Source organism: Amaranthus tricolor, chromosome 6 (genome assembly GCF_026212465.1).
Source record: "Amaranthus tricolor cultivar Red isolate AtriRed21 chromosome 6, ASM2621246v1, whole genome shotgun sequence".
NCBI classification, from domain to species: domain Eukaryota; kingdom Viridiplantae; phylum Streptophyta; class Magnoliopsida; order Caryophyllales; family Amaranthaceae; genus Amaranthus; species Amaranthus tricolor.
Genome location: NC_080052.1, coordinates 18,381,033 through 18,400,916, shown reverse-complemented (window position 1 = coordinate 18,400,916; position 19,884 = coordinate 18,381,033). Strand labels below are relative to the sequence as shown.

Below are 19,884 nucleotides of genomic sequence, written 5' to 3'. Positions count from 1 at the left end.
GTATTACCTTGGTAGCGGTAATAGCTCTTTCGATACCCTTTTTAAAAGGGCACACGCACAGATTATAAATCAGCAAGACAGGATCCGACAAGTGCTACAGGAATCCATGAGTTCTGTAGCAAGGTCGTTGCGACAACTTTTTGTAACACCCCGAGATTTTCTGACGTCATTAATTAATATTTTAGTAACTTTTGGGGATTTTATAATTATATTAAATTATTTTTTTTTTGAATTAATAAATCTCTTTCATATACGAATTTAAATGTGAACTTATATACATATATTAAAAATATAATTACAATTTCTCAAACAAAGAGGTTCGAATCAAATTGATTATTTTTATTAAAAAGTGTGAGTCCACGAAGGTGAGTCTCTTAGTTGGGTCTCGTAAGAAAACAAATCGAGATGAAAAATAAATAAATAATAATAATAAATAAATAAACATAATAATAATAATAATAGCAACAATGAGTATAAAAAGCCCACGAAACCCTAAACTAAAAAAAACAGCCGTCATTCTCCTCCTTCTTTCTCTTCTTGTTCCTTCCTCCCTCACTCCCGCATTCTCCCCTTCCCGCACAAGTAGCCCAGCAGCCGCAGAGACACCAGCGACCTCTCCCCTCCCCTTGCGCCACCAGTGAACAGCTAGGCTGCCATCAGCTGCTGCACGTCTCACAGAACACCACCAGCAGCACCCGTTTTCCCTCCTCGCTCGCAGCAAACAACCGCAGCTGCTGGCCATTTTTTTTTGGGCTATTTTCAGCCGGTTCTGGGCTGTGGCGCCGCCTCCACGAGGTTCATCCTTCTCTTCCTCTATTTGATTCCTTCTTGTTCCAATTGAAATTTATAAAGTTTGTGAGGAAAGTGTGGAAATTTGTGTGATTGTTATTGAATCTTGTTATGGGTGAGAATTGGATTGATGATTTGAATGTACTTATGAATTGGGTTTTTGAAATGTGGATTTATGCTATATTTTGGTGGTGTGATGAATGATTTAATAACCTTTAAAGTTGTTTTGAGACTTAGTCGATTGGTTATTGTTATGATAATTAGTAATGGTGATGATTGTAGCTAACTGTGATAGTGACTGTGGTGGTTGTAAATGATTAGTAGTATTTGTTAGTTGTCGTGTGGTCATTGTTTGTTAGTAACATGGTGTCATTGTTGTTAATAGTGATTGACTTTGTTGATTCTGTTTATCGTTGTCGTAAGTTGCGTAAACTTAGTTGTATTTATTATGATTTATCTAAATAACTTGTTTCTTTTTCATTGTTACCACCTTAAACTTGAATAATGTAGGAATATAAAGTAATACTATCATGAGTATTTTCATTATTATCTGGTGTAATACATTGCATTATAGAGCTTAAGTCTACTAATTTCTAAAAGTTATGCTAGTGCAAAAAGTATATAATTAGAAGCTTTCTCATTAGATCATACCTTGATATAGAGTTGAGTATAAATTTTGTGTTGTGGTTAGAATTGTAATATGATATTTTAGTTCATAAGCTAGTTTAGGATTAAAGTCATTGTGTGTGTGGCTAAAGTACTTGTTAGCACAAGTAGAAACTTGTTTGAATGACAGTAGAGTCATTTCTTTTAAAGTAAGTAGCTCTTAAATAAGACCAAAAAGGCTTATTAGTTTGCTATCTCAAACTCGTATAGGTACTCAGTATATAAGAGGGTCGTAAAACCTCACCTTGGCTAATTATTGTGGCTTTTGGTCGTATTGTAGCAGTTTCAGGTACGTACACGCAGTAACTAACCCTTATACGCAATTTGCTTTAAGACATTATTGTTTATTGTGATAATATACATTGCATTGAAACTATGAGATACTATTGAGTACACTTTACATGAAGAGTTATCGACTATGAAATCCTTGCGCTTAGAATAGTTTAGAGAATGAGAGTTAATAGAGGGCGAAAACTATCCCTTATTTATTTAAGAATTAGATTATGCCTAATTGGAGTTAGAATGACTCCTTTATAGGTGAATTTCATATTCTATTGAGTGGCTCAGTGGGTTTTAGCGCGCTGCTATCCCAGGGCGCTCATTAATAGTTGAGAGTGGAAGTTATTCCCATCTGATAAGGTACTATATTATGATTAGCTGGCGTGACTTAACTGGATTATGTCCGGTTGTTTTATTAGTCCCCTAGGTGAGGTTCGACGGGACCACCGTAAGGGGGGTATGAGCATGCTTGGGTCACTGGGCGCCGGATGGCCGATACCGCCCCTTGACCGAGGTGATACCATGCGGGCCTTGCAAACCCCAATATGGTGGCCTCTACACTGGTTTAGTACCCCAGTGTGTTAGGTTTTTCCTGAAGGTAGGACCCGAGAGGGTCAGCTGGAGGGGGCATGAGCTCATACTTTGCCAATGGGCGCCGGATGGCCGATAACGCCCTTGGCCGTGTCACTATGCCAGGAAGTAGAGAAAAGGATCCACTGATAGAAAACTATTCAGTGATAGAAAATTTATTCTTTGATCGAAAGTTATTCATTGATAGTAGGTTCATTCTTTGGTAGAAAGCTGACGCGTTGATAAAGCGTTTACTCTTTGATAGAATATTTACTCATTGATAGAACATCTACTTATTGATAGAATAGTTTAGTTTATGCTAGCGAGAAGTGTGCCTAAGTTAAGTTACCTCAAGGGTATTACGGACTATGATAAAACTTACCTTAAGATAGACAAGCTCTATAAGGTCATGCGTTAGGTATTCTGTTAATGCCTTGGTAGAGTTGATACTATACGTGTTTGCAGGAGTTATGTTTAAAAAGAGGAGCGTGAAGACCTGCATTCTACCCAAGAACACATGGTTCGGGTTAGGAAGCACGTAGTGAAATTAAGAAGTATAAGTGGCCGATAAACGGTTACTATCTGTGCTTGCGTTTTATGAAATCATTTTATGTTGATTTATGATATAATGCTATTAGTAGTTGGTCTTATAATATTTGATGTTAGTTACTGACGTGTACGTGTTTGTGTTTATGTTTGATTGTTGATGACTTTCTATGATTGTCCTGCTATGACGCATTGGCCTTTGACCTAATGTCGAGCAGCAGGAGGATTATAGACTGGCGTAGCAGGTATTGGAGCTTCTTTTGCATTTCATTGCATTTGGGGAGAGTGATGAGGGTGAAGCATAACCTGTGTCATGCCGCCATCTTTCGATTATGTAGCTCTTGTTATCTTTTGTAAACTTTGGTCGTATATGTTTTGTTACGAGGCCTTGTTTCCTCCCTCGTATATTTGTATTTCCGCTGTGTAGTTTATAATTCTGTATGGCTTTAAGGAGTTAAGTCTTTTTAAAAACGCAAACGTCGACACTGGAACCACGATCCATGTTTGGCATGTTGATTTGAGAAGCCGGCGACGAATCATTCCGCCGTGACATAGTTTTGATAGGCCGTTAGTGCCTTTACTTTATTAATTTCTTAATTAACTTTTGTTTTTCTAAATGGCGCACAGTTTTAAGGCAGATGCTGCCAAAATTTCCACTCACCTTTTTAAGTAAATAATTAAAGTTTATCTAAATTCTTTTCCTTTTTCTTTTATGTAACACCCGAATTTCCTCCCGTCCTCTACGGTTTTGGTTTCGTTAAGGGGTCGGAAATTTTGGGTGGTTACACTTTTCTTTAGACCTTTATATCGCCACGTATCTATCTATGTCTTGGAGCAGCTCCAGCTTGAGTATAACCGCATGTTAGAACTGGGTGATGATGTATTAAACAAATGCGGTTATGTACTTCAACAAACCCAAGGATTGCCGTGTGCATGTTATTTACATATGTGCATCGGTTCACATGGTGCTTTGTATGTGGATGACATTCATCAATTCTGGAGTACTTTGAGGTACACAGAGGTCGAAGACGAGACCTACGAAGGAGTACGATACGCGAACGCCAATGACATAGAGTACTTTCAATCTCTGGTCGATGAAGTCCTTAAATCTGATCCCGCTGTTGTACGCCGAATGTCTCAGGTACTTGAATATGAACTACACCCAGAAGGAGCCGAAATACCTGAGCCTTACGCAAGTCCACCGAGAAAGGGAAGACCAAGCACAAGTAAAACCATGATAAGGAAAAAAAGCGCATTTGAATATAGCAGATCATCTTCTCGTGGTCGAGGGTCTAGATCTTCTTCCCGCGGGAGATCTAGTGGCAGATCTAGTGGTTGAGAAACGCAATCTTCAGTAGGAATTAAGTTTAGTTTCAACTTATCCGGTACATGACTTTATTTCCCGTTATTTGCATTAATTTGTTACAGTTTAATCTTATTAACCTTATTTTCAATTATTGCAGATGATCCAGGAGGTCGTGATTTTTCACAGTTTCCATGGCCTAATAACATCCCGTTCATCCTTCCTCCTTACTTGTTCATCCTTATTTTCAATCTTCAATTATTTGCATTAATTAGAGCAATTGCCGTCACAGAGCTGGGAGGCCAGGAAGCATGGCCTCTTTTAAGACGTGCTATGTGTATGGGAATGCAAATGAACAGAGAGCAATACCAAAGTTTGTATCTATCCCAGGAGTCGTTAGACGAGGCTATATTCAGAATAGGTTCACACGGCAATGGACCTGCTCCTTTTATTCACTGGATGGATGCACCGATGGCTTTGTACTCTGCAGCAACGTTTCTATACATTGGCATTGCTTATTATGGTTCTAGTAATGCTGACCCGATGTACAACTGTTTGGTTATTCCGTTAAGGAAAGCACCGGGCGTGCATAGTGTAAATAAAGTTATACATATATGTTGGGTGAATGGAAATCATTTTGTTCAACTTTTAATGAACGACGATTCAGCCCTACTACCGCCCATCCATCAACGTTGGAGAGAAGCAGTTGACAATTTCATCAGACATATTGACACACATTTTAGTACGAGGATTATGCTCTGGAATAATCTACGCGGGCCACGACCACGACCAAGTAATAACACCGCTGACGATGCTGTAAATTTAGATACTCCATAGTCTTACGTGTTGTATAAATCATTATTTACTTGTATTGTAGAAATTATACACGAGATTCAATTTGTATATAGTCCATAGTTATACTACTATGTATAGTAACGATGTAATCATGAATTAAATGTGATGTAAATAACGTTAACGAAAATAAATACAATCATTAATGTAAAATAGTTTAAATACAGACTAAGAAGGCCCATGCCCTTTAAAAATTTGCCATTCGGCAAATAAATCTCTACAATCATTAAGGTATATTTCTAACGCATGTCGTTGACAATTGTCTAAAAAAATCCTTTCCTTTTCCTTGATTATCAGCCATTTTCTACAATTTTTGACAATTTCATTAAATATTAATAATAAATGAACATAATCAAACATTACGTTACATTAACCATATGAACAAAAAACAATATTAATTTTCTAAATTGACAATAATCATAAAAATAATAACAATATTAACAAAAATAATAACATTAATAATAATCATAACAATAATAACACAAATAAGAACAATATTCATAACACTAATAACAAAAAAAATAATTAAAAATAAAATTAAAGGATAATATAATAACAATAATAATAATAACAATCACTATAATAATAATATAATGGTAAAAATAATAAGAATAACAGTAATAATAATAATAATAATAATAATAATAATAATAATAATAATAATAATAATAATAATAATAATAATAATAATAATAATAATAACAATAATAATATAAATATAAATAATAATAATTATTCTAAAAAGCAAAAAATGGAAAAAAAAAAAAAAACAAACAACACCAATAATAAAAATAATTTTCAACACAACATACAAAGTTTATTAATAATAATAATATTAATTATAATAAACATATTTAAAATAATAAATTAATAGTTAAAAAAATAATAATAATTTAATAATAAAAATAATTACAATTACAATAATAAAAAATTAATAATAATAACAGTAATAATAATAATAATAACAACAATAATAAAATTAAAAATAATAATAATTATTATCAAAAAGAAACGAAAAAAAAATAAATAAATAAAATGAATCGCCCAGATCTGGGTGATTGGACTCCGGTTCAATCGCCACTTTTTTTGCGATTGAACCGGGGTCCAATCGCCCAGATCTGGGCGATTCATTTTAATTTATTTTTTTTATTTTTAAAAATTTAAATAATTTACATTCGAAAAAAAAACAATAATAATAACAATAATAATAAAAATAATATAAAAAAGTTATTAAAAATAAAAATAATAATAATAATTGTAATACTCATTAGGCTTTACATGTCCAGAGATTGCTCTATAATCTCGAGCCGGGGGACTCTTTTGGTCGCGCTCTCCTTTATGGATATGAATTGCCGTCGTTCTTCTCTCCTCAGACCCTGTCCAAAGCTTTTCTATGTGCGGGATACACTGGGTAGGATGACGATGAAGATGATGATAAATGGATATTTTAGTGGTATATGGTAAACTAGTATAAAAACTCGTGCGATGCACAAAATTTTTAGTATGAAAATAAATAAAAATATAATTTTCAAAGATATGTAATAATAAAAAGATGCAATAGTAATTATATTGTTAAGGTATAGAGATGTCATTGTTTATTTATGTAATGACTTAAATAATTTGTAAATGATCTTCGACATGGTTTATGAAATTGTCTTATAAGTTAAATATAGTTGATTTATTAATTTGTCTATTACATATAAATCTTTTTGAATACATTTTGCTGTCTTTTTGTTTCCTAACTCTGCTATGCAGTTATGATCGAATTCGTCATAAAATAAAAAAAATAAAATTATATAGAGGTGCTAAAATTAAATCTCACAAAACAAAATCAAAGTTATACTCTCACTATTAGTCGTATTTGGACTAAATTGTTGTGTGTTTTTTTATTTAAATGGTCTTCGTCTATGATGCTTAGGTTGGTTTTGACCATTTATTCGAAATTTATGTTTAATATTTCTATATATCTAAACAATAACATTGTTATTTTTTTAACCTTTTTATAACATTCTATACAACAAAAAATTCTAGTTCATTAGTTTTATAAAAATATTCAAATTATTTAGTTTATAAACATGGTAAATTTACTGCATTTAATAAATTCGAATCAATAATTTATCTAATATATACTTCAATCTTAGCCATAATCATTTAATTTATTTTGTTTTTAAAAAATGGTAAACTAATCAGTTTAGTTAATTTTTGAAAGCTAAAAATATTAAGTTGGTTGACTTTACTTGTCACGTAACCAAACAACACCAATAAAATCGTTCCATCTAACTAAGCCATATGAGGCTAACACGTGGAATTTTCCAATTTTTTATTAAATAGCCTGATCGGACCATGTATTTTTACAGGGTGGTAGTTAGGCATGGCCACGGTCCGGGTTGGGCCGGTTCCGTTCCGATTCCACCCGGTTCCGGTTCCATTTGGAACCTGTCGCGAACGGTTCCGGTTCCCGTTCCGGGCGGTTCCAAATGGTTCCTTGGCGGTTCATGAGGCGGTTCCGGCGGTTCCAACTCGCGGGACGGGCGGGTCGGACCATCGGTTCCATTTTTATTTTTCCTTTAAATATTTATATAATATAAAAATACTATAATATTGCGGACGTACCTTTGATGATTACTTGATTATTAGCGAAATTCATTGCTTGTCAAGTTGTCATCGTTATTAAAATATTTACTAAAAAGAATGAAAAAAATAAATTAATAAGAAACGAATCAACGATAATGTCGATAAAGATGATTAATAAAAAAAGAGGGAGAAAATGGACTTGAACCTAGTACCCAAAGGAATACTAAGCTGTCTACGTATCCCGAAGGATTCAAAGCCCACGTAGTTCTTTGTCATACCTTTTATTTGTAGTTGTTGAATGTTGATTTATCGTTGTCCGATTGATTCTATTCGTCTTCGTCATCATCATCTGGTTGGTTAGATGCTTCCGCTGACTCTCCTCCTGACGATGATGCAGATGTATCCATCATCATCCATGGATCATCATCATCGCCTTCTTGATCATCATCATTCCTTAGTCCTTGTGTTCGAATCTCCGCTTGATCCCAATCTTTCCTGCAAACACATATTTGAATACTATGTGGAGCAAGACGAGATCTCTTTTCGTCTAAAACTCTTCTACCTGCACTAAAAGTAGACTCCGACGCAATCGTAGAAGCAGGAATTGCAAGGATATCCTTTGCAATTCTCGATAATATGGGAAATTTTATAGATTTTTCTTTCCACCACTCTAAAATATTATAGCTACCTTGGTCAATTTCAAAGTGATGTTTAAGATAATTATCCAATTCTAAATATGCAGTGGAGAGTGAAGAAGAAGATGATCTTACAAAACTATCATCTTGGCTCATTATATTAGCTATAACAGAATTATAATAAGAGGGACGTGCCGAGACGCTAGCACGCCTAGACGTATCGCGACTCGGGTTATATACACTAGCATAGTAATCATAAAGTTTTGCTAAAAGTTTTTTACAAGTTCCAACATAATTATGTACATCACTAGGCGGGAGATCTAATGATTGGTAGTAAAATCCAATTACTTTAGTAAGGACTTCTGTCTTAAAACATGGGTCTAAAATGGTTGCAATTCCATAAATAAAAGAAAAATCGGTAAAATATGTCTTCCACTTATCCATCATATCTGCAAGAATCAGCTTTAAATATGGGTTAGTATCATCATGCGTATGTTTAAGAAGATGATAAAAAATAGTAATACACTCACTTATTACTAAGTGGATGTTTGGTTCGTAAACATATGAAAAAATTTTAGTTGCGTGGTCATACGCTTCTAATATTTTATGTACACCTATAGGTAGTTCCCATGTGTCATCAGTTATATAGCTATCTGTACACTCACTATAAAGTTGTGTTATAACTGGATGATAAGCAATCGCTTTTCTTAATAAATCGTTGGTTGAGCCCCAACATGTAGGAGTATCTAATGACCAATACACTTTTTTTAGTTGATAATGGTCACATAATTGCTTATATCGTCTCTTTATCTGTCCAATTCTAAGCCACTTCACTATGTCTCTAATTGGATCTAATAAATCACTTAATTGTTTTATACCTGCTTAGCAAGATAAGTTTACTATATGAGCACAACAACGTATGTGTAATAATCTACCCCCAAGGATAAAACTAAATGCAGGTTCGTTATACAAAAGTTCCATACATTTAATGTTAGCGGTTGCATTATCGGTAGAACAACAAAATATCTTATCTAATAAGGTCCATTCTCTACATATCTCTACTAATCTGTATTTTATGTTTTCACCCGTATGTCTTTCGAGCATTGCCTCAAAAGCAATTATTCTTTTTTGAATAATCCAATTTTGATCTTTCCAATGTGCTGTTACACACATATAAGATTCTAAATGTGGGGGAGCAGACCAAATATCAGTTATTATGCTAACCCTACCATTAAAAGATTTAAACATTTCTACTAATTCATAGCGCATTGTTTCATATAATTTAATTGTGCGTCGTTTAAGAGTGCTCCTAGGGATTGCTCTATATTGTGGTTGCAAAGTTTTTCTAGTGTAACGCTCGTATGCCCTACTTTCACCATGGTTAAATGGCAATTCATCACAAATTACATACTTAGAAAATTCATCAATCATATCATTACGATTATATTTAAAAGGCATACTGTGCTGGGAATGTCCCACTGTCGGCTTCCACTTGTGGTCCCGTTGCCGCTTGCTGCATGAGTTTCTTTTGTGATTCCATGCTTCTTTGCCAAATGTTTGTTAAAAGATCCCGTACCACCACCTAACACGTATTCACAAAACACAATAAATAAATTTTTAATATATTCTTGATTTATAAAATATGAATATATAATGTATGTATAAAAAACTGAAAAAGTATTTACCTCTGGCGAAATTGTATGAAACTAAGGGCTTTACTCCTTGACTTTCACAAATTTGACAAGTGCATAAGAAAACATCTGGATTGTCGGTTGGTTCTTTTGTAAAATACGACCACACATGTGAAACAGCTCTACCACTAGGAGGTGGCATTGCCAGAAAAGGTTGTCTTACTGGTTCATCTTCATCTAAATTTAAATATAAAGACATACTCAAATACCACAATATATAAATAAATAATAATTTAAAATTTAATCAATTTGAAGAATAAAATTATAAACTAACCGATAGTTTGGAAATTGACTCGTTTACCACGAGCTTGTCTTTGTTGTTGTTGTTGTAGTTGTTCTTCATGTGATCTTGTTGATGACTGTCGAGATATATGTATCCCAGTAGGGGTCGTTGATTCCTCTTCTTGTTCTTCTTCTTTATCAATTTGTATTTCTCTTTCCACTTCTTCTGCATAATTGTGTAATTCTTGGTCGTACCCTTCTGGATAATTTGGTTCATAATTATAATTACTAATCGAAGGTGTTGTTGATACCGACGGAGTTGAAGTGGCCTTTCTTTTGGAGCTAGAACCTCCCAATAATTTTGCCACTTTAGTAACTTTTTTAGAGGCTTTTTTCAAAAAAGAAGACATGATTGATAATATTGAAATAATAATAATAGAATTAATAAATAAATAAATAATTAATAGACTAATTATGTAGTTAACTAAATTAAGAAATAATTAAAAGACTAATTATGTAATTAAGAGAATAATTGCGTAATTAAGTTATTAAGTAGAGAGAGTAAGTAGAGAGAGTAGGAGAAGAGATGAGTTGCGAATGAAAATGATGGGTAATTATAGGAAAATTTGCAACCGCTAGTATAACGGCTGGTTTCCCGGTTCCGGTTCCATGGAACCGCTGGGCTGGTTCACCCGGACCGGTCCCGGTTCCGGTTCCATGGAACCGTTGGGCCGGTTCACCCGGACCGGTTCCATGGAACCGTTGGACTGGTTCACCCGGACCGGTTCCGGTTCCGGTTCCAACCCGCCGTTCTTAGGTCCGGTTCATGCACTTTTTTCCGGCGGTTTCACGGTTCCGCGGTTCGGGCCGGTTCGAAACCTGTCGCGAACGGTTCCGATTTCGGTTCCGGTTCCAAGCAGTTCGGGACCGGTTCGGTTCCGAGTAACCCGCTCTGTGGCCATCCCTAGTGGTAGTACGTTTTAATATTGAAAGAGGAAAACATTTTAAGTTTTAGTAAGCAATTATATATGAAGTCATGTCCAAAATTAATTTTAGACATATTCAGTGGGGTAAACTAAAATAATAGGCGAGACAAAATCACGTGGACGAAGGAAGTACTTCTTTGTCACTGTCATTTTGCCACAGTTGAAAAGGGAAAAGATTAAAAAGTTGGTAGAGTTGGATTAACTTGGAGGGGTTATTAATAGATAGGAAAGAATATAGAGAGTACGGATTTGTCAAAGTTGTGGGGATCATTTCTAAAAATAAAAACGGGACAAAATTATTGAAAAAGACTAAAACTAAATATAAATCAACTTGAGAGAGAAAAAGAGAGTTAATAGCACTTTGTTTACATAAAGATTTAAAAGGAAAGGAAAGGATGGGAGTAGGGATATCATGTAGATATAATTTTATGAGTTTTGCACTACATTAGTCTCATTTTGGCACATGTAAGTATTAATTTGGTCTGTAGTGAATATATTAATTTGATGTGTAGAGGATAAATCTGTTTAATTTTGACCCAATTTAAACTTGATCCGAAATCTGATTAAGATTTATTGAGCCATTATCTGTAATATTTAACCCGTAATTTAAAAATGAGCAGACCAAAAATGCCAAAAAATTAAGTCAAACCCGACCAAAACTCAAATCCATTTGACCGGTCTTTAGTTATGTACCAACATATTTAGTTCCACGTCATTATTTTTTGTTGGGACACACTATATTTTTAGTTAATTCTTTTATTTTTAAATTAATATATCTTTATTGTAACCTTAAAATTGGTCTATAGGTCTCTTTTATATAAAAATATTTCTTCTAAATAAAACTATAATATATTATTTTAAAAATAAATAATCAGAAAAAAAATTATATAAACTTCTTGACCCGTTGGATGAACTCAAACTAAATCTAAACCTTAGATGATTCAATCTGAAATAAATTCGACCCAAAATGATCCAAACTCAAAATTGTCCCCATCAAAATTAACCTGATCCAAAATTCAACTGACTGACCATTTGAGAGGTCTGGTCATAGGCAGATGTACACCTAAGCCTTTAATAGCACGTGATACCTATGTATTTAAAAAAAAAGTTTAAAAGTTTTTCAATTTACAGTGTAGGAATTAGGATTTTTCAACTGACTGACCATTTGAGAGGCCTAATCATATGCTATATGATAATTGATTATCAGCCATATTTGTTCATTTTAGTTCATTCATAGGGTTTTGAGCTGGAAACAAAGATTTATTTGACTTCATCTTTTATTTGATTAAAATGAATACTTTTCTAATTATTTATGAATTGTAAATCAGTTTGTGCATTAATTTTCATAATTGTAATGGTGATATATATTTAACTAAGATTTATATGTTAGTGAAAGCTAGATTCTAAGAATTTTTATGATTGAGTCTATCCTTGTGGGATCAAATCACAAGATTGTGTAATGATCTTATTATTTCTATTACCCTTATTCTTCGTCTTGATAGGATCATACCTTCCTACCATTTTCTTACTCAAGATCTGGATAGCTTGTCCATTTTTAGATCGTAAAGTCATAGAAATAGGATAATGATAACCATGCTTGGGTCTGCAATTCTGAAACAGATAAGGGAATTTGAATGAATTAAGAAGATAAGGGAAGGGAAATGGCAGTTTAGTAAGGTTTAATTTTTTATATTCTAATTAGCATATTATTATTATTATTATTATTATTATTAATGTTATTATAAATTAAATTATTATCTATCTATCTATCTATATAATATACTAATGAAGAAATAATTAGGATACATGTCGACTTCACAATAAAAAATTTTCCGCTCTTTTCATGTTCTTATTAGGCAAATATTTTTTTAGCATATCATGTAATATCTTTCTGATTAGATTTGTTTAACACAAAAGATTTTTAAACTATATCTTATTTACTAATTTTTACCATATACAATCAATTAAAATATGTAGTATCTTTTAATTACAATGGATAATTATCGGATGAAATATTAATTATTTATGTAAAAAATTTATTTTCATTAAAATATTTTTGTAATAAATTAAGAAAAGAAAATAATTTTAATATAGTTTTTTATAGATAGTCATATACACTACTTACATGGCTATATTAAAAAATTACACAAAACAAATTGATTATACATTAATTATTTAAGTAAATAGTAAGGAAAAGATGTTGGTAAAATAAATTCAAATGATAATTCTATCACCTACGTTTGTCAAAGTTATAATACATAAATAAATAAATTAGATTATATGTTGATTATTATAGTAAAAAAACACTCCCTCTGTTCCTTAATGAAGTTCCCACAAGTAATGTTTACGGGAATTAAGAAAAATATAATCTTTTAAATAATAGACATATTGCTTTATTAAATAATAAATTTAATGGAGGAAAATTGGAGACCATAAACATTAAAAAACATTAAATAAAAAATAGTGGAAAAAATATGGAGACCACGACTAATAAAAAATATTTTTATAAAGTTAGTGGAAAACATATTGGGACCATAAAGAATATAAAAATATTAAAATAAAGTTAGTGGAAAACATGTGTGGACCAAAAGTATTATTAAAATATTAAATTAGGATAAATAAGATTATTTTTGTTCAAAATTTTTGACATAAATAAAAAGAAGAACAACAAATGGAACACCCAAAATGGCAACTGGGAACTTCTTTAAGGAATGAAGGAAGTATGTTTTTTATGCTGAAAACTTATTTGAAGGTTTTACAAATACATTAAACATTTATATTATTATTTATATTAATTTTTTAAGTGTTGAAATTTTCTATTATTTTTATGTAATTACTTATGATCTATATTGTTTAGTGCATGATTTTATAATTATGTTTTATTTATATTAGTAATATATATCTCAATCTAATAGTAATACTTTTACAACTTTTAAAACAAATTAATTAATAATTTCAATATGATTTAGGAGTCATATAATAACTTAATTACATACATTAAATTAATAATTTTCTATTTAAATAATTCATAAACTGTACTTGTCACGGGAATCTATTTAGTTATTATAACTAATGTTACTTATAATAAAAAGAAACTATACAAGAGGTTGGCAATAAGCTAAGCACCGTCACCTTTTTCAATGTAAAAGGCTAATCCATGGAAAATGTAAGCCCTAGATTTATCATACAATTAACTAAAAGTATTGGAAAATTCCATGTGACATTGTAACACCCCGTAAATATATCATCTAATAAATAATTATTTAACATATTTTTAGTCAATTAAAATGTATAAGTATGTACATTTTAATCGTCATCGTTTAATTTTTTCTTATGCGCGCGTTTACTCGTGTAATAAGTTTATCACGTAGCAGTTTTTACGTCTTACAATTAAATCAAACAATCAATTAATTAAATTAAAAAACAAATAAAGGCCATTTGAAGGGTTTGGCTGGTTGGAGTGTACGTGGAGGAGTTCATGTAACTCCTCCCTAAACTGCATTTAACTTAGGCATTAACATGAGTAATTAATCTAGGCATTTAACTTGGGCATTTAACTTTGGCATTATGAGGCAATTAACTTAGCATATGAAGGAGTTATTGAAGCCAAAAAAAAATCAGAAAAATCACTCTATTTTGTTCATAATTTTCGGCCAAAAGAGAGATAGGAGAGAAAACAGAAACAAAAATTCAAGATTTAGTGTTGAATTGTTCAGTGTTCTAATTTAAGCCTTTGATTCTTGATTTGTAAGTCTTTATGATTTATAATTCTTTTAACAAAATTTCAATTTATTAACAAAATTAAGTTCAAGTTTTTATTTGAATACATAGAAAGAAATAGATTAAACATGTCATTAAAAGTATTTTTATATTTTTGTTTTATGATTTTATATGATGATGAAATTTTGTATACATATCATCAATCTAAAAATAGGTTTTTCATGAGTAAAGATTTAAAAGAAAATGGGTGATGAGATGATTAGAAAATAAGGTTATATGTGTACTAGATATGTTATTGAGAATCGTCATTGTAGCAATTTTTATGTTTTGGGTTTCTAAGGATTTTGATTGATATATGTTATATAAGTATAAAATATGAAGTTGTAATTGAAAATATGAAAATGGAGCTAGAATTATATATATTCGGTTTTATAAAATTATTTATAATTACTGGTTGATTTAATTATTTTGAATAAAGGGTGATAACGTGTGTCGTTATGTTAAAGGTTTTTGCATTGTGGTTGAAATTCGTTGAATTAGGAAATGAGATTAAAAGAGTTAATTAAAAAACTTTTGGACAAAATATAATCTATCTTGGGAGGCGCGCCTCATGCCTTCGTGGTTAGGATACGTTTCGTTCTTTGTTTCGCTCTCGATTGAATTAAAAGTCGCTTAAATGCTAAAATTAATTAAAAATGGCAAACGAGTGTTAAAAATTATAAAATTTGGTACCCAAGGTAATTGATGCTTTTCGGACGCAGTGGTGAAGCTAGTCAGATTTTCTAGATGTTTTTGGAATTAAAGAGCATTGAATTTTTATGGATTACTCATTTAATAATATGAAGTATAGTGGTGTCTTGATGTTATGGATTACTCATTAAATAAAAAGCTGTAAAGTTTCTGGTTGTTAGAAGAATTATGTTCATACCTTTTATTAATATAACTAGTGTACAAACCCGTACAATGCACGATTTTTTTAGCATCGACATGTATAAACATATAATATTAAAAAATAAACTCAAAGATATTATGTATTAGAAATACTCAATTTTGACATTTATTTGTATACAATTACCTCTTAATTTTGAAAAACTATAAACAATATATTATGGAGTATATTATATTCTCTAACTTACTCAATTTAATTATAAATAAATTTTAAAAAATTACAAAGTTAGAAATAAATATTTATAATTTTTAAAAATTTAAAAAATGCTATGAGCGTGGATCGAACACGCGACCTTTAGATTTTTATTCTGATGTTCTTCTAACTGAGTTATCCCTGCCAATTAATAATTATTTATAACTATTTTATATAGATTTTTATATCAATAGTTGTATATAATGAAATTTTAATATAAATGATAGATTATCTATTATTAAAAATCATAAAAGGTTGAGAAATTAGTGTTATTTCAATTTATCATATATTATTTTTTTAATATAAGTTCGATCTCAGTCTATGCCATAAGTTTGTAAACTATTTAAAATTTAAAAGAGTGATATTATGAAAATCTATCTATATCTATAACTGTAATTATACTAAAACAAAACTGCTGACATGATCACCTTTTAAAATTTTTTACGTGTCGCTTCCTTATTAAAAATGTTCCCTATAAAATTCAATGATGATATCATTTTTATTACGATTATGTTTGACTTTATTAGTTTCTAATCTGAGTATAATATTATTCATATTGAATGTTTTTTTACTTTTTAGGTCACATCATTCAATGTGTAGAAAATCATATTTTTTTATTTCAGTTATTTATAAAATCATTTTATTTTATTTATTAAACGAGTATTACTTAGTGTATTGAATATTTTGAGATGGTTCAAACATAATATATTTTTATTTGGATTTATTTTTATTATTTATACTATTGGTTACTTAAATGCGATGCTTAATTATGATATGATTATCTTTATATAAGTCACTTATATTTTTTATGAGAAAAAATTATCTATTTTGTTTAAACTATTATAAAATAATTTTACATATTTATGTTTTGTATTTGATTTTAAAATGTGTTATTAATAGTAGTTATTTTTGTTAGCAAAATATGATATGCTATTTTTATTAAAAAAAACTCATAATTTCGTATTGTACACTCTAGTTACAAACCATTTGTTCTTTTATTCAAAATAAAAAAATAAAAGTATAAATGTAATTATATTAAATGTATAATCAAATTTTTGTCTTCTGCTGTGATTTGTGTTTGTCATGAACTAAATTTTTACAATCTCATGTGTGCACAAGGCAAAATATGATACAATATACATAATGTATACAACGGTTCAGAGTATAATGAAATATAACTATAATGTAAAATTTATTTCTTAAAATTTAAGTTTCTTAATTTATACAAATCAATTACAAAAACTTTTATCGAATTCAAAATAGTAAAATACACTACTTTTTGAAAGAATTTACTCATATTATGGTCAACACATAAAATTTAGTATTTATTAGATAAATTTTAAAAAATTTTAAAAATTGAAAAAAAAAAATATCTATAATTTTAAAAAATTAAAAAAAAATGCGATGAGCGTGGATTGAACACGCAACCTTCAAAGCTTCAATCTCACGCTCTCCCAACTGAGCTATCCTCGCTAATTGATAATTATTAATAAATTAACTAATTATTTAATAGTAGTGTAGAAACCCGTGCAATGCACAATTATTTTAACATCAATATATATAAACATATGATATTTTAAAAATAAAGCCAGAGATATTATGTAGTAAAAATACTCAATTTTGAAAGTTATATGTATAAAATTATCCCATAATTTTGAAAATTAACAGCAATATATTATACATATATTATATTATGTAATTTACTCAATTCAACTATAAATAAATGCTAGGCAAAGATACTTTAATGGTAGAGATATTGCTCAAGATTAAATGTTATCTCATTTTTCTTTAGCCAATAATTGAGTTTTATTTGGCAAAATTCTCTTTAATTGTGACACTTGGAATTTTTCAAGCTTTTTAGTATAATGTATACTTTTTATTTGAGTTCATATTTTTTTAACAAAATTTTATTTTGTTAGAAGGGATTATGTTTATGTTTTAGTTAATATAGTTTTTCAAGAAATCATAATCCTTTAATAAAAATTCAATTTGGTAAAAGGATTGTGTTCATACTTTTAGTTGATGTAGTTTTTATGAAATCATGATTCTTTAACAAAATCTCAATTTGTTAGAAGAATTATGTGTATAACTTATTTATTTTAGTCATCATAACTAATAATTCTTTAGCAAAATTTCAATGTTCTAGAAGAACTATGTTCATGATTTTTAATTTACATACATAGGAAGAAAAAAATGGATGGTTGTTGTGAATATTCTAATTTAATGATTACTTATATGTATTTTCGTTTTATAATTGAGTTTGGTGATGGAGTTTTGTGTATATGTAGATGTGTGGATATTGTTTTATGAATTTTTTTCAAGTTGGTTGATTTAATGATTTTGAATAAAGTATGGTAACCACTAAGGGAAAAAAGTTAAGTGCTCTACTGTTTTGACCTCAAGCATTTGTGCTAGCTGTAGATGGCCATTAACAAATGCTGCGGTTCAAAACCACAGCATAAAAGCCACCTATATGTTTTTGAAAGGAAAGCAGACTTTATGTTGCAGTTCCCCTAGAACCGTAGCATATACCCTAGTTTTTTTCTTTTTATTTTTTTTTTAATTTTTTTATTTTTTCGTTTTATTAATATACCAATGCATAATAATCAGCACTAATACACACAGTTGAAATCACCATATATTCACCAATCATCACCAATCATCACACGCGAATAATTATAATAAACAAATATATATATATATATATATATATATATATATATATATATATATATATATATATATATATATATATATATATATATATATATATATATATATATATACACATCTATATATATATATATATATATATATATATATATATATATATATATATATATATATATATATCTATATATATATATATATATATAGATGTGTATATATATATATATATATATATATATATATATATATATATATATATATATATATATATATATATATATATATATATATATATATATATATATATGTATATATATATATATATATATATATATGTATATATATATATATATATATATATATATATATATATATACATATATATATATATATATATATATATATATATATATATATATATATATATATATATATATATATATATATATATATAGGGGAGGGATCCATTGAGAAGAGGTTAAAAATGAGAAGGGTAAGAAGGACTCTACACCCTTGATTTCACCAAAATAAAAAAAATACAACTGAGCCAAAAACTCATAATTGTAAAAGTAACTATGTTACACAGAAAGGTAACTTTGAAATAATTTTTAAAATGTTCCTAATTTATAACATAGTATCCTTTTTTTGTATATATAGTAACCAAACAAAATCAAACAAAAATCCTTCTCACCCTTCTCATTTTAAAATCCTTCTTATTTGATCCTACATCTATATATATATATATATATATATGTATATATGTGTGTGTGTGTGTGTGTGTGTGTGTGTGTGTGTGTGTGTGTGTGTGTGTGTGTATTTAGGATCTAATAGAAAGGGGTTAAAAAATAAGAAGGATAGGAAGGAATTTCATCTATCAGATCTTAGATCAATGGTCCATCTTGCACGCGGTTCAGAACAAAAAATAAATTGTGATGCTTTCTCAATTAATATGTGATAGTTTCTGTATAAACATGTGTTACTTGAAATTGTGATGTTTTCTAAATTAATATGTGATTCTTTCTTCATAAACATGTGTTACTAGATCTTTTGTTAAGACAACTTTTTTAAACCATTAGATCTTAATTAATCAACGGTAGCTATTCCTTCCTATCCTTCCCATTTTCACACGCCTTCTTATTGGATCTCTACCCTTTCTCTCTCTCTCTCTATATATATATATGTGTGTGTGTGTGTGTGTGTGTGTGTATAAGTCATAAACTAATTCCTCTAACAAACACAT

The 19,884-nt window shown here is 29.8% G+C and overlaps 1 protein-coding gene and 1 non-coding gene across 2 annotated transcripts; one reads left to right on the top strand and one right to left on the bottom strand.

The window, feature by feature from the left end:
- Window positions 1-250: 250 nt before the first annotated feature.
- LOC130815629 (uncharacterized) lies at window positions 251-6,420 on the top strand. The gene is made up of 8 exons (XM_057682118.1): window positions 251-795; window positions 1,666-1,744; window positions 2,770-2,830; window positions 3,069-3,095; window positions 3,613-3,991; window positions 4,513-4,574; window positions 4,684-4,711; window positions 6,292-6,420. Exons 3-8 carry the CDS (start codon window positions 2,775-2,777, stop codon window positions 6,418-6,420), a joined length of 681 nt encoding a protein of 226 aa, XP_057538101.1. The 5' UTR covers window positions 251-795; window positions 1,666-1,744; window positions 2,770-2,774.
- Window positions 6,421-17,374: 10,954 nt separating this feature from the next.
- Window positions 17,375-17,447, bottom strand: TRNAF-GAA (transfer RNA phenylalanine (anticodon GAA)). The gene has a single exon. It is a non-coding gene; the product is annotated as a tRNA-Phe (tRNA).
- Window positions 17,448-19,884: the final 2,437 nt, after the last annotated feature.